At 48.8% G+C, this 16,538-nt stretch overlaps 1 protein-coding gene across 1 annotated transcript in view; it reads right to left on the bottom strand.

Annotated features, from left to right (window-relative positions):
• Positions 1-11,119, bottom strand: part of Frmpd2 (FERM and PDZ domain containing 2) — an 87,069-nt gene extending 75,950 nt beyond the window's left edge. The window contains 6 exon segments of the mRNA XM_036199502.1: positions 413-497; positions 1,919-2,051; positions 2,292-2,483; positions 4,709-4,774; positions 9,443-9,600; positions 10,996-11,119. Coding sequence (XP_036055395.1) covers positions 413-497; positions 1,919-2,051; positions 2,292-2,483; positions 4,709-4,774; positions 9,443-9,600; positions 10,996-11,119 — 758 coding nt within the window.
• Positions 11,120-16,538: the final 5,419 nt, after the last annotated feature.

The raw sequence follows: 16,538 nt of genomic DNA, 5'->3' as shown, positions 1-16,538 counted from the left end.
GGTAACAAACCCACTCCCCAAGAGTGAAGCCTCCCCAGTCAGTGACTCAGCTGGTCAGTGATGCAGAAGGTGCCCAGAGAGGCCAGGAATCCCGGCTAATCCCTGCTGAGCTCTGGGTAACTGTGGCCTGTGGCCACTGTGCTTTGTGGTTGTTTGCTGTGTGGCAGGCAGGGTGTGCCTAGGGATCTCACGGCTAAAACACCAGTGCCCGGGTTGTTCCACCTCTGGGCCGGAACGGGATTCCTAGGAGATATGGGGTTCCTGACCAGACTGTTGCCAGCAGACAGTGCATACCTTGGCTTTTCACTAACGTCATTTTCTGAAGAATGGGCTGCTCATCACTAATCAGCAAAGAATCAGGGTGTGTAGACTCCCACACCAAGTCCACAGGGCTGGAGAGCAGGAGACTCACCTGTTAACAAAGCCGCACCGACTGTGTGCTGTGGTGCTCCAGCGTCGCTCAGAGGAGCTCTGTGTCTCTGTGCTTCTCTCTGAAACTAACCAAACAGTATGATGGGTAGGGGCAGTGCAAACGAACAGCTTGGCTTTAGAGGGTGAGCAGCCCAGAGTGCGGATACCGCCACAACTCATCAGCTGTGCGCCCTTGGTGAAGTCACTAACCGTCTGTCTCTGAGTCTGTAGTCTCACAGTGCAAATGGAAATGACAGGCCCAAAAGTAGGGAGGTGGGAAGAGTGTTGGGGGCGGGGGTGAGCCTAACGACAAAAGGCTAAGCAGTTCCTTGATTTAGGAACAATGGGCAACTTTAAGGAAAAACAAACACATAAAATTAGGCTTGGTGGTGCCCACCTGTGATCTCAATCCTCAGAGGTTGTGACAGGACAATCAAGAGTTCTAGGCTGTATTACGAGATTCTGTTTCAAAATGAATAAGTAAATAAATGGGGTGCGATGGTAAATACTGATCAACTTGATGAGATCTGTAATGAAACCTCTGGGCATGTCTTAAGAGACTTTCTGCGATCGGTGTAATTGAGATGGGTAGATCAGCCCCAGCTATGAGTCACGCCATTCTGCGGACTGGGTTCCCGGACTGAATGAAGAGAGCGAGCCGAGAACCAGCATCCATCGCTCTCTGCTTCCTGACTGCTGATGCAGTGTGATCAGCTGCCAGCCAGTCGCTCTTCCCGCCATGCCTCCCTGCGTCGTGGACTGTATCCTCAAACTGTGAACACAACCAAACCCTGCCTCCTCCCGGTGCTTCTGTCTGTTACTACCTCATGGCAACAGGAGAGGGGACTACAACGTAACTCAGGTTCAGATAGCTGAGAAGCAGGTAAAGGCACATTGGAAGGTTAATGTAAAAGCCAGCCTCTCAGCTCACCCAGAATAAAAACAAACAACCAACAGCTGTTTATGACTTATTTGTGTGTCATTCCACTTAGAAAGTCATTTTTAAAATCTTTTTCTGTTTGAGGGTCGGAGAGATGGCTCAGTGGTTAAGAGCACTGGCTGCTCTTCTGGGAGCCCCGAGTTGAGTTCCCAGCACCTACATGGGGGTTCATAACATCTGAAACCCACCCCAGTTATAGGGGATCTGATGCATTCTTCTGGCCTCCACAGGCATCAGGTATGCACATGGTAAACAGATAAAACACTCATGCATAAAATAAAATAAAACCTTTTTCTTGCTTTTTCTAACTTGTTCTCATCAATTTGGATAAAGTAGACTCCAATTTAAATAGCTGGCATTTAATATAATTACCTCTATTCAACCATTAAAACTTTATTAGGCACAGTGGTCGTAGGTCCAGGACCTTCGCATTTCCTGGGAGAGTAGCACTTACATGGGAGGTCACTGTGTATACAGCAGAGATGTCCACACTCAGAGCAGGAGACAATGGAAGAGTCATTTTGAGTACCCTCTGCCTAAACCGGACTGCTCGGAGCCTTCACCCACCTCTTCGAGGCTGCAGACCATCAGAGGCCCGAGCTCCAGGGCTCTCACTGCCCGCCCGATGTAGCCTGCTCCTGAGAAAGTAGCTTCTGCTCTGCTGCTCACAGGCACCTTCCTCTACAAATCTTCTCTCCACCTGAGTAGAGATTGATGGAAATGCATATTAGCAACCAGGTCAGACAGGTGCATTGATACCGACACAGGCAAGCTACCTGTCAGGCTAACTAACTCCTTATGGGCATCAGCTAGACATCTATCACGGAGCCCCTGAATTTTTTATTGAATTTCCTTTTAATTAAAATTTGGCTGATTTAAATTCCAATAGCCACACGCAGCAAGTGGCTCCCCAGTGGGAAAGATGGGTTCTATAACTGACCTCGGAGATGGTGCCCAGCACCAAGCCCACCAGCCGACTGATGTGGAGACTGGCAGGGGCTGGGTACACAGCCACTTCTTCCTGATGAACCCGGCAGGCTTCCAGAACTGCCTGCAGTGGCCGCCGTCTTCGAGGCTGCTCTTCACACATGGCCAGCAAGAGGGAGTGCGCCGGCTCCCGAAGCTGCAGAGGCTGCAGAGCACACACTGGTGAGAAGTGCCAAGGGCACTGTGCTGGTTTGGAAGAAAATGGCCCCCAAAGAGAGTGGCACTATCAGGAGGTGTGGCTTTGTTCGAATAGGTGTGATCTTATTGGAGGAAGTGTGTCACATGGAGGTGGGCTTTGAGGTTTCTTTTCCTTGAGTTTTCCTAGGTATAATAGTCAACTTCCTGTTGCCTGCAAGATATAGGACACTCAGCTATTTCTCCATCACCATGCCTGCCTGCATGTCACTATGCTTCCTGCCATGATGGCCTGGACCTCTGAATTGTAAGTGAGCCACCACAATTAAATGTTGCCTTTGTAAGAGTTGCCGTGGTCATGATGTCTCATCACAGCAGTAGAAGTTCTAACAAGACAGGCACCAAGGCCCACATGACCCAGAGACTCCAGGAAACATGGGCATCACCACTAGAACACATTTGCTTCTTCTGGAATAGACATCTGACTTGTCATTGAGGCCAAGAAATGGTTTCTACATCTACTGTGCATGCTGCTCTCAAGACTGAGCACTTCAGCTCAAATGCAAGCCTGGCAAGGTGATGGGCAGCCTGTGCAGGACATCATGGACCTTGACCTGAGCCAAATGCTTGGCCACACTAGTGGTCAGACACACACACACACACACACACACACACACACACACACACACACACCACTACATTGACCTGGTAGCCCGGTGCTTCCTACATTTATCTGGTGGAGGGGGGTGACAATTATCTTATGAGGACTTCCCCTTGGAACATGAGTGCAAGGGAATCAGACCTGTAAATTGAAGTGGCCTTTCATGCAGAGCCATGAGCAGCAGGCAAGGGCTCAGTCACAGTCACTCATGGTAGAACTCTGTACCACACAGGCATCAGGCCAAAGAAAAACTTGTCTTGTACAAGCAGTCTCTTCATGCTCTTGGGGAACCTGTCTTCACAGCAACCAGGCCACTGTGTCAACTATTTACACAGCTCACTAGGGGTCATTGTGTCTAGCACAGTTGCTCTTCATCCTCATTGCCTTAAAGATGGCAAGGGCTTGACCTCAGCAAGCATGAGACCCCACAAGTAGACAGACAAAAGCCTGACCCAGGCTGACCTCAAACAGCAGCAGGGGGTTGGGAAGGCAGAATGAGCTTGTACTGTGCATGTGCACAGAGGAAGAGGTGCCGGTGAGCTGGAAGAAGTGAGCTGGGGTGTGAGTCTGAAAGGAAAGGGCTACAGAAGCGGCCATGACAGAATGGAGGTGTGGGGCCCCAAAGTATTGGGTACAAGACAAGACTGGCAGAGCATTAAGTCAGGCACAGAATTGCAAGTCACACACCCATAAGACAAGCCCTGGGATGTCAGAGACCCAGCCGACAGGAGCAGGGCCAAATTCTGGAATCCATGTGTCCTGGTGAGATGCTTGAATATAACCATGGGCAGTGGGTAGCCAGTGGGGTCTCACCTCAAGCAGGGTGAGTTGTAAATAGTTTTCTGCTTAAGAGATGGGGAGAAAGTGAGGAAGGAAGGCAGGGAGAAAGAGAGGGGTTTGGTGAGGCAGGGGAGGGTCTCATGGCCAGGTTCAGCAATGCTTCTTATAGCCCCAGTGTTTAAATAATTTTTATGATGTCACATGAAAATATGCAGTCACGCACATACATAGGCCACGCACTCATGCACGCGTGCGTGCACACACACACACATACACACACACACACAGGCACATACACAAATGTGTGCATCCACACAGTGCATGCACTCATCAGTTGAATTGTGTAACATGCTTTGCTCCATAAAGCTTCTGTGTCTTGAGGCTTGCCATAGTCAGGAACAAGCTAGTGGGAACCTCTTCCAGAGGAGACATTTGCAGGGTGCATTTTATCTCAGTTACTGAGCACAGAACCCCTTTCTCGGGACAGCAGTTCACTTTGTTTATACATAAATAACTGTCTTTGTTGTATATGAAATCCTCTAGTTTACTATTTCCTGTGGTCAGAGAGGACAAGTGAATCTTAACTGCCAGTCTCAGCTGGGGCTGCTTGGAGTGTTTAAGAAGACGCTGCGGTCGTTTATGGACTCGGGGAAGGAGCTGTGCAAGCAACTGTGGAGGGCTTTGCACAGAAGGTGGTGACAGCCACACAGTACATGTGGCCCAGCCTAGGGGAGAGCTCCTAAGCTAATCCAGACGGATGACCTGGTAGTTTGTGAGGCGTTCTTGTTACAGACCTGGTTTGGTGGAACACGAAACCCCGCTGACCAGTAGAGAGTCATCCCTAAGGAATAGACATGCATCTGCCCAAGAGAAAAGCACATGGTTAGAAGTCAGGCATGTGACGCCACAGCCCTGCACGCAAAGCACAGCACAGTCTCTGCAAGCAAGGGGTGGATATCTGGCTAGCCCGGCACCATCTGCACCTCCTTAACCTTTGCTGCCTCCCACGCTGCAGGCTAGAAATTTGTTTTCTAGCTGTAACTATGACTCCCAGTTTGGTGAAAAACAAGACAGAACATCTGTTAGGGTGCTTCTGGAAGAAAAAACAAGACAAAATGAAACTTTTGATTTATTTAAAAAAAAAAAAAAAAAAGGAAAAGGAAAAGAAAAGCATGTGACTGGTCCCACACTTGCCCTGCTGTTTCTACCTGCAATGCCATATGGCATGTGGAGTCACTGCAGCCATCTTGCAACCCTGTGGAGATAAGCACAGGGACTAGAATAGAATATATACCCTGAATCCTTATGGATATCACTGAGGTGCTGCTGCTGCCCATAGCTAAATTGCTCCCTAAGCAACTAATGACTCTGGCTCTGCTATTGTAGCTCAGACTTCCTGTTTCTTGTAACCATAGGCAGCCACTACACCATCTGGGTCAGCCTTACCGCAAAGCCCTGTATCTTGTCAGAAAATGACACAGTGCAACAGGAAGAACGTGGTCCGACCTCTCTGAAGCTCCAGGTTTTTAAAAGCGAGTGTTCTGCCCAAACCCTCCTAAAGACGGAGTACAAAAGCACTTGGGGGTGGTCATTATCATCAGGCCAAACCCTGTGGTAAGCCTTTTGCTTATTTAAATGTATTTGGTCTTCACAACAACCCTCTGAGGCAGGATTTTAATTGTCCCCATTTTAGATAAGAGGAAACCAGAGAAAGGGGAAAGCTATAGGATTTGCCTAAATAAGACCCAGACATGACATTGAATCTAAGCCCCAGCGCCCTGAGCCCCATAGCTTTGCCCTCCGGATGAATTAATGACTTTTGTTGATGCTGGGGGCCTTTCATTGTAGGAGACAAACTTTTGAAGATCCTTCTCAGGAAAATACTTTGGGAACTGTGCAAGAGAAGCCCCTGAAATAGCAAACCATGTATTAACCCCTGGTTACTGGGTGCTGCCGGGGACTCTCCCGTGTCCTCCAGCACTTGCTGGGAAGGCTTCACCCTCCCCAGGGTAGTCTCACTTTCAGAGAGTGCCTCTGGGGAGGTGTGGCCAGTCTTTTGCCTTAGCATCCAGAGCTAGAGACAACCCAGCTCCCTCCCCCCCCCCCCGCCATACACACACACACACACACACACACACACACACACACACACACACACCCTCCCCTGTGTTAGACTAACACAAGTAGTCTGAGGTCCCACATCATGGGGATGAGGAGTCCAGTACCACCTGTGCCAGTAAACTATTCTCTTTATTTACCTGAAATTGCACCCCTATAATCCAGCTCCACCCCCAGACCCAGTGTGGGAAAGTTCCCAAGCTGCATCTTCACAGCAGTGACCCGAGCAGAAGTTATATCCCGGGCACAGCTGCAGTGACCTGGGCAGACGTGATATCCTGGGCACAGCTGTGGTGACCTGGGCAGAAGTGATATCCTGGGCACAGCTGTGGTGACCTGGGCAGAAGTGATATCCTGGGCACAGCTGCAGTGACCTGGGCAGAAGTGATATCCTGGGCACAGCTGTGGTGACCTGGGCAGAAGTGATATCCTGGGCACAGCTGCAGTGACCTGGGCAGAAGTAATATTCTGGGCACAGCTGCAGTGAACTGGGCAGAAGTGATATCCCGGGCACAGCTGTAGTGACCTGGGCAGAAGTGGGATCCTGGACACAGCTGCAGTGACCTGGGCAGAAGTGGGATCCTGGGCATGGCTGCAGTGACACTGAGCAGAAGTGGGATCCCAGGCATGGCTGCAGTGAACTGGGCAGAAGTGATATCCTGGGCATAGCCAGAGGCACCACTCACACTCAGAACTCTTCATGGATTTCAAAGCTCTGTCCAAAAATGTCCTGGGGGACAAGCTGAGTCCAGGAGGATCTGTCCCAAATCCTAAATTCATCTTCCTGGGAGACAGCAAAAGGCTAAGAAGGTTTCTGAAGGCAGCTACTGGCTCTCTGGGCAAGAACACCAGCAACCTGCTTGAAGAATGAGTTGAGGTAAGGCTGCTCAAGGGGCTCCCAGCTGGAGGCTTGCCCACCCCTGCCACCTGTGCCTGGTTTAGACTTGGGTATAGTGCTGAGTGCACTGGTTAGAGTAAGCTGTTAGTCTCAGGATGCAGCCAGAGCTGGGGAGGGTCCTAAGAACAGCCCCTGCTAGGACCTTCACACTCCTGACCCAGATCTCCCTCACAACCTTGTGCCAAGTTGGATGAAGAGAGAATTGGCGTGGTGAATGGAAGAGAGCTGTGGTCCTCAGAGCTGTTCAGATGTAGCAGATCGAGAGACCAGGTGACTCTGCCCACTTCTTCCTAAGGAGCTGAGGACACCATCTTCTGCCCTTCCTGGAGGCACTCGGAGGCCAGTCAGAGTAGAGGGTTAAGCAGCCAACCAAACAGTGTCAGACTCGGTTCAGACTCAGTCCTGCCCCACACCAGCTCTCTGTGACCCAGACCACTGTCTATTCTTTCCTAGCTAGCCTCATAGCAGCACACCTGCCCAGCTCTGGGCTCAGCCTCTTCTAGCCTTAGAATTCCCTAGGCCCTGACACTTCTACTGGAGGAGTAAACAGGGGGACCTGGGTTGTCTGAGCTCTGGATGCTAAGGTAAAGGACTGGCCACACCTCCCCCAAGGCACTAATGGAAGCCAAACAACCCTGGGGAGGATGAAGCCTTCTCAGCAAGTGCTGGAGGACAAAGGGAAAGTCCCCAACAGCACTCACTATGTATCTCAGCTCGAGACCTCTAAAAAGCAGAGCCAGAGGCAAGGATTAGGTGCCAGTGCTCCATTTAGAAGCTATAAGCCCAGGGCAACAAGAGTTAGGAGAAGGGGGGTGGGGCAAGGACAGATGTGGCACACAAAGCCACCATGCTGCCACACAGCCCAACAGGATGGATGGCCAACATAGCTCCCTAGATCTCAGAAGGGATCTCCAGTAGGTGTGCAGAGACTGCACATTTTGACCCCATCCATAAGGGGAAAGAGGAGATAGGATTTACCCTCTCAGTGCCTCCCTCTTGCCCACCACTGGCTTTGGCTTGTCTCTATAGGTAACTAGCCCTTTTCTGCTCCCTTGAGTTTGCATAACATGTTGGTGTGTCCTTGTAGAATGCCAGAGCTCAGAGCCAGTGTGACATATTCGGTGAGTCCAGAATGTGACAGGTGGGGCATGAAGCTAGAGATCCAGACAGGAGTCTGAGAAGCAGCCATGTCCATCCCATCCATTGACCCAGTGGCTCATCCGGGGATCTCACGGCTGCAGAGGGTTGCAGGCCCAGAGGACAGAAGCCACTGTAGAGGGCACTCTGTGTTTCCACCATTATGGTAGCATTTGGAGCTACATGGACCATGATGAACCAAACCTGGAAACCATAGAGGCCCCAGACTCTTCTCAGAGCCCAAAGGAAAGCGGCAGCATTCCAGGGTTGTCCTGGGAAGAGTAGCACCCTAGATCTGCAGGTTCCCCGTGAAAGGGCAGGAAAGAAGGGTTGTGCCCATCCTGCACTGTGCAGCTGCCTTGAAGCATTCTGACATTTGAGTTCTTCTTCTTTTAACTGAAACTCCTGGAACATGCTGCTGTTTAGAAGGAAAACGTTTTTCCACTGAGGAAATCCACAAGTCTCCACTGACGCTGCCATCCAGCATAAGGCACTATGTATTACATGTGTTTTATACTCTCTCACCCCTCCCCCCTCTCTCTCACACATCACTAAACAAATTTCTGCATCTCACATGAGTGCCATCTTTTCTCCTGTCCACTCTTCACTGACATCCATTTTGTTTTAGTTCACGGATGACGTCAACAGTACACTACCAAGCTAAAGCCACCTGAACCTGCCTGAGGATAAATGCCTATGGAGGGCTGGCTGGGTCATTTGGAAGGCTCTTGCTTCATGTTGCCAGTGGCTACATTATGAAGACTGTTTGCCCACAGTGTTCCCCAACACTTCTCTTTATGTTTCTCTGTGTGTGTGGTATGTATATATACATATGGCAGTGGTGCATGTGCACACACACATACACACACACACACACACACACACACACACACACACATAACAGCCAAAGACTGACAGCTGGGTGCCTTCCTTTATCATGCCCACTTTATTTTTTGAGATCTCTTACTGGACCTAGAGCTTGCCAGTTGACTAAACTAGCTGGCTAGCTAGGCCCCGGACTCTTCCTCTCTCCGGCTTTCAGCACTGGGATTATAGGTATGCACCACCACCCCTGGCTTTCTGCAGCTTACACACAAGCACTCTAACCACTGAACAATCTTTCCAGCCCCCAACACTGTGTTTAATGCTGCTAAAGCTTGATCCACAAAGTTATATTTGTCTCGATTAACTGACTGCAAAACTTGGGCTTAGGGAAGTTGAACTGCCTTATCCAAAGGCTGGTAAATTGCTGGCAAGAAAGCTCTTAATGAACATGCTTTAAGCCTCAGAATTGGGGCTAGGCAGGGAGTTTGGGGTGTCTCCCCCAGGAAAGGCTTTCCCCAGGGTCCTGGAGGCGGGATGCCTCACATTCTACCTGTGATGCTTCGGGCTTCTCATCCTCATTTGCCCCCTGTAGCAGTTCAGGGGCCTTGAATGGCGCAGCCTCTATGTGAGAAACGTGGTCTTGGAAAGAAAGACTTCCAGCTGCAGAAAGCAGAAGTGACCAGGGGCAGACCACATAATCTGAGGAATCTGGAAATGAGGCAATGATGGAGCGTAAGATAGGGCAGGGCCACTGTGCCGAAAGGCACTTGCTTCTAGGACTGATTCTGATCAAGGCCTATAGGGGCACAGAGCAGAATAAATTCCACCCACACATAGAAATGTGTATTGCAAAAGGTAGTTGTAACTGTGGACAAGAATTCAGCACCTGCATCTGGATCTGTTGAGGACCTGAGAACTTTATAAAGTAAAAGATCAAGAAAGGTCAAGACCAGCTGGAAACTGGTGCAGACTTGAGTTCATTGCAGCTGGGTCAGGGCACAGCTCTACAGTAGTTCAGATCCCCCAAGGCAGGAGACAGGAGTGGGGGCTCAGGAGGAAGAGAAGCTAAGGCATAGGTGTGCAGCCTGTGAAGACAAGTTCTGCAATGCCCCATCTCTCCAGCTACACGGTAGCACCTAAGTGTAGACTCTCCGTGTTTACTTCACCTGCTGACAGAACACCTCACAGCTCCAAATTGCCTTTCCATCCCGACTCCTTTAAGTATCTCTGCTGTCAGCACTAGACCATTCTTCTCAGAAGAGGCACTGCAGAGACCTTGCAGGAAGCAGGGGCTCTCCTGCCCTGTCTGGGAGCCAGTGGTATGAATATAAAAAGACCAGGCAGGGGCACCTTTGTCCTGGACTCAGCCACAGGCATGAAAGCCCTTGGATACCTCATGTCCTGGCTTCACCCTGTGACTGCTTTCTCGTGGACCTGCCCACGTAGATGCTGCAGGCTCCAGTCTTCCTGCCCACACACCATCAGCCTGTTCACCTGTGCGTGCCCACATTCCAAAGGATCACTCCTGACTTCCAGGCCCTCTGAGCCATCACCTGATGACTGCTTCTGCTCCACCTGGACCATGACTGTAGACTACCTCTGGCCGGGTCATCTAGAGACCTTCATCATCATGAGCTACAAACACAGCTCCTCCATCAGGACAAAACCCAACCCAAGGAGTGCTTTGTTCCTCACTGGGGACCTGTCCTCAGCTAGGGGTCCATATAGGATTTATCTTCATTATCTCCAAATCACAGTTGAGTGGTTTTTATGTTAACTTCTCTTGTTTAGACCACAGTGTAGGTTCTGCCTTCGGATGGGACAGAATAGTAGAGCATCTGACTGATGGAGTGTGGGCTATCCCAGGGATGGATGCCACTGGTCTCTCTGTAAGCCATGCAAGCCCAAAGCAAAAGTGCAGCCTTTCAACTTGGTTGCATGGCATAGGCCTTGGAGACAGGCCACCCCTCAGCAGCTGCCTGGTGGGGACCATTTGTTCTTTTGGTCTAACAGCTTAGGATTGATCACAGACCAAGAAGCTGCCAGAAGGAAGTTTGTTTAAGAAATGTTACTTTCAGTTTCCTACGACAGTTGTCCCCTTACCATTACGGAGGTCTTCCAGGAGCCGCTCAGCAGCCAGTGACAAGAGGGACCAGATTTCCTCTTCAGACAGAGCTTCACCCCGGACCTGCAGGGCACTGGCGAGTGTCACAGAAGCCGCACTCATGCCTGTGAAGACAAGTTCTGCAATGTCCCATCTCTCCAGCTACACGGAAGTGCGTGTTCACCCTGCTCTCATTGTCTGCACCTCCAAAGCACAGGACAAGCAGATAGGAGAATTAGACGTGTTCACTGCACCTAGCTAGACAGGCCGGTGGCTTCTCAGTAAATGAGCAAACAAATGGATCTATCTATCGGCTATCAGATGAAAAGGTAGAGAAATGGATGAAAGACAGGTGACACATAGCACGTACCCCTCCTCCAGGAGAGCTCACTATACCAGGCAGTGTTCAGTGCCTGCTCTTCACCTCTGTCTGGAAAACCAGATGGACAACCATTTCAGCCTGAGACACATGAGTATGCCTTTAGTCATTAGCTGCCACCACGGAGCTGGCTGCAGTACCAGGGTGGGCCCTTCTGTCAGCTCTTGCAGAACAAGTGGGAATCCCCCCAAAGAGAACAAGAGCCTGAATTCCAGAGCAGGAAGGACACACAGGGAAGCCGGAGGAGGCACCATGGCCAGGAGAGTGGCTCTCTTTCCTTCTAGAAGGATCCTTTAAACCAAAGCTGACATTTCAACGCCCCCACCCCCACGCACACACACACCACACAAAGATGCCCTCACTAATCTCCCAAGCACTGTTGGAGGCAGCTGGAAGGCCCAGGCTGCAGCTTTTCCTAATCTGTTTATGGCCGCAGAGCTTTTTCTACAGCCAGAGCCTGGAAGGTAGGTGTACCAGGCGGGCTGAGCAGGGAACCCACAGGCACCCCCACTTCCCCAGTGCTGAGCAAAGCTGTCTCGTCACCAGCTGCTCAGCACCCTGGGGCATGGAGGCAGACTCCTGGCTCTTCCACCTGGACACCTGGCTCCTAAAGACATTTGACCTGCGGGCTGTGATCTGTCCCAAGGAGTCTGTGAGGGCAGCTAAGGTCTCCAGTCACAGACAAGAAAGCAGTCCCAGCAACCAGGTGAATATCTGAGGTGTTCTGGTTATGCTCAGTTGATAACACACACTGTCTGTGTTCATCAGAATCACACCGTACCCATGTTTGTATAATTAAATTTATCAGTTAAAATTTCCTGGAGATGAATTAGGACTCAGCCCAGGCCCTCTCCTTCCTTTTTTCTTTTCTTCTCTGCTCCGTTATTTTCTCTTTCTTTTGCCTTTTCTCTTTTTTAAAAGTGTTCTAGAATTATGGACTAAACATTCCCATTTAGCCATATGTTTCTAACTCTGTAATCACAGTGAATGATTTTTATCAAAGAAAAGGGAGAAATTCCCTGATTCTCAGACAGCAAACCTCAAAATCCCAGAGGGAGCCGAGACTAGAAGAACGAGAAACGACAGCAGTGTGAGCCTGTCGGCAGGCTGCTGGCCGGGACCATCTCTTCACTGCGGCAGTTCTGAGGGAAAGGACAGCAAAGAGCCGGGGCTCCTTCCTAGGTGCCCTGAGCAATGGCCTAAATCTTACGCCTTTACGAAACTCAGTTCAAAGTGGGCCGTAGATTTCACATAGTGCACAAAACTATACACTTTCAGGGGAGCAAAGAGAAAATGCAGGCACTAAGACTGGACAAAAGGTTTTGTGAACCTGATACAAAGAGCATGATCCACGAAAGGGTGTGTAAGTGATAAGTAGGACATCACTGAAATTGATTTTTTTTTTTTTGCTCTGAGAAAAATCTCATGAAGATTATGAAAAAGCAAATTATACTAAGATAAAATATTTTAAAATCACGCATCAGAAAAGACACGTATATTTAGGGTGTCTATTTTTAAACCCTCCGAACTTATCAATAAGAAAACAGATTCAGAGAGAGCTCGGTGGCCAAAAGCTCTTGCTGTCCAAGCATGAAGACCTGAGTTCGGATCCTCAGAACACATGTAAAAGCTGACTGTAACATACGAGTCTACGATCACCTGTAGCATGATGCCAGGAACAGACAAACACATACCCAGAAGTTGAAGTGCCAACTAGCCTGGTGTACAGAGGCAGCATTGTCTGGGGTGGGGTGGACCCTACCTCAAAGAGGTGGAAGGTGAAGACCAACACTAAAGTCATCTTCTGACCTATTTGCACATGCCAGGGTAAGTGCATGCTCACACTCACGCACATGAGCACTTACTCAGATGTACAAACACACACAAGAAAATAAACAGTATAATTAGAAAATGACACAGGCATTTCCCCAAAGATATTTACATAGATACCAAATTAAACCCATGAAAATATATTAAACATCATTAGATATTGGAGAAATGCAAATTGAAGCTACAGTGACGTGGTACTGCATACCCACTGGAATTACTAAGATAAACATTTGTCACAACCCGACATGCTGCTGAGTATGCATAGAAGCCAGATCCCTCACACTGCCAGTGAGACTGTGAAGTGGACAGGTACACTGGAAAACAGTTTCTTAGTATCTTATAAAATTAAACACGCAGTTGCTATGTGACCCAGCAACAGTACTCCTGTACATTTAATAGAGGAACAAGAGAAATTCATGCCCACAAAAACCCACCTGTGAGTTGGCTCAACAAGTCACCTTGGGAAAACAGCATGAACAGATAAATCTGAACATTCATGTAAATGCACATACTCACACACAATTGGGTACCACCCTAAGTGTGGATACTCTGCTCAAGGGCTCTCATTGGAGTTGGTGGCCCCAGACATGATGTGTGTGTACATGCATACACATATATGGACTAAGACAATCTCAAAATTCAAACACTGCAAGTTAATATTCTGATCCAGCCCCTTGGTGCCACCCTATGCCCTGATGTAGAAGTCTATTCTTAAGGGAAAACTCTGCCCCTGCCTCTTTCTTCTCTCTTCTGCTTTCCTCCCACAAGGTGTGCACCTCTCGAACCTATCATCTCCCTCTCTCTCTATCCCTCTCTCTCCTCTCTGTCTCTCTCTGTCTCTGTCTCTCTGTCTCTCTCTGTCTCTGTCTCTCTGTCTCTCTTCTCTCTCTGTCTCTCTGTCTCTCTCTCTTCTCTCTCTGTCTCTGTCTCTGTCTCTCTCTCTTCTCTCTCTGTCTCTGTCTCTGTCTCTGTCTCTGTCTCTTCTCTCTCTGTCTCTGTCTCTGTCTCTCTCTCTTCTCTCTCTGTCTCTGTCTCTCTCTCTCTCTCTCTCTCTCTCTCTCTCTCTCTCTGTCTCCCTCTTTCTGTCTTCCTGCCTCTTCATCTCTCTATTATAATAAACCATTTCCATGCAGATGCAGCTTCTAGGTTGTGTATCTACACCCGCCGCCCTGCCACCATGCCCACATGGACTGGGCCACCCACCAGCCTGCCGATGCATCTGGGGGATCCAACTGCATACAGTTCCTAACACTGCACCCCTGCACACAGGCCACAGCACCACCCAAGAGGCATATTGAACTTTGCCAGAAATGCAATTGCAAAGTCCAAAATGGGGAATGTGTGGTCGAACAACTGGGGTCCTAAACAAAGACATGATATACAGAAAGCAAAAGGAGGGAGGGGGGCCACAGAATGCCTAAGTAAGAACCTTCCCAAACCTCCCGTCCATAAAAGCAGTGACAAAATGGGTAGCTCCCTCAGACACAGGGCTGAGACCACAGCTGTGGCTCTTTCTAATCCCATTCTTTGGCACTATCATCCCTGGAAATCTCTCACAAGAATTATTTGTACTGGGGCTAGAGAGATGGCCCAGCAGTTAAGAGTATATACTGTTCTTGAAGAGAACACATAATTTTTAAAAAAGTAATATCTTGAAACTAACCTCAGACGAATTATTGTCTGTATTGGCCCAATTCAGAGTTCCTCCAGTGACAACAAATATTTCTATGGAGACATTTTTAAAAAACAATCAGTATCAATTATTCAACATTGCAGCTGTCTGTGATTACGATAACTTTTGTACAGACAACACGTGAATCAAAAACCCACGGAGAAGCTGATGAGTAAGAAGACAGAAGCCAATGTGACAAATCTTTAAACACCTCCAAGAAGCTGGAGAGTCACTTTTATTTGTCCAGGTTCAGGATGGTGCATGTGGAATACTTACAAAGACTCTAAATATTTACCTCTGCCCCCCCCATTAGACACTGAACAAGTGGGAAGCAGAGGCTAAGCCAGGTTTGTGGGCTTCTCAGCAGACGAATAAAGGCAGGCCTTTGCATCACTCAAAGACCTATTGGGAGCACAAAGGTGCTTGTGCTCAAAGATAGGCATAAGGGAACTAGGAATGTCAAACATGGAGGATTGTCTTCAATGAGAGATTTGTAGCCTGTTTTCCCACACAGAAGGCTGGGAATGGAGGTGGTTAATAACCTGGAGATTTGTATTATCTGTAGGACCAGGCCACACCAACCTCTCCCTAACAGGGCTGGGGATAGCTAATAGTCTAGGTGACCTTTGCATTATCTGTATGGTCAGATGCTCCCCCAAGCTCTCACAACCAGGACCGGAGATACTTGATCATCTAAGTGACCTTTGTATTATCTTTAGAGCCAGGACCTCCTCCAAGCTCCCATAACCAGGACTGGAGATGGCTAATAATCCAAATGACCTCTATGCTATCTGCATGACTGAGACAATATCAGAGCCTCCCTTAGGCCCTTAAGATAATACATGTAACATATCTCTAGAATACATCTTCATGGAAGAAGTGATATGTGCTTTGAGGAGAGTTCTGATGTAATTATGAGTGCTTGTGCACAGGGGATTGTGTTACACCAGGAAACTTTTTTCCAAATTATACTGTACTTAAATATGCCTAAAATAAACTGCCTGGTGTCTGACTTTAGAAGTTTGAACCAACACCAGCTACTGAGTCATGCTGAGCCCCATGGATTTCCTTCTTGCCTCACTTGGATCAACACTCTGATGGCCCTGGTATTTACAGACCTCTACAAAGACCCTCAGCAAAGGCTAGGAAGACATACGAGACCCAAGCATTTAAAGATATCCCTCCCCAACCTTAAGTGACAGCTAAGCTGAGCTCAGTGGCCACATACGACAGAGAACACAGAGCTTGGACAGGAAGTTCCAGAAAGTAACGGAAGCTACAAGCAGGAACAATGAAGACGAACTGTGGCAGCCCTGGAGAAAAGCAGGACAGTTGCCCAGAAGTGTTCATTATGTCATATTATGCAAATCTTATTTTCAATCCACCCTACAAAACTGTGATCCATGCAAAGAAACAAGAAAAGTTCCCCACAGCGGCTGAAGAGAAGGCTCAGAGGTTAAGAGCACTTGCTGCTCTTGTCGGGGACCAGAGTTCAGCTCCCAGCACCCACCCTGCAGCTCATAACTATCTGTAATTCCAGTTCCAGGGGATATTTGGACTCCCACTGGCACTATACTCATCTGGTACACAAACACGCATTCATATAACACACTCAAACACATAAAATATAAACAAATCTTTTATTAAGCAGCCCATAAACA

The sequence above is a fragment of the Onychomys torridus genome, chromosome 9 (assembly GCF_903995425.1).
Source record: "Onychomys torridus chromosome 9, mOncTor1.1, whole genome shotgun sequence".
Lineage (NCBI taxonomy): Eukaryota > Metazoa > Chordata > Mammalia > Rodentia > Cricetidae > Onychomys > Onychomys torridus.
Note: the sequence above shows the minus strand (reverse complement) of the source record. Positions and strands in the feature narration are given on the sequence as shown.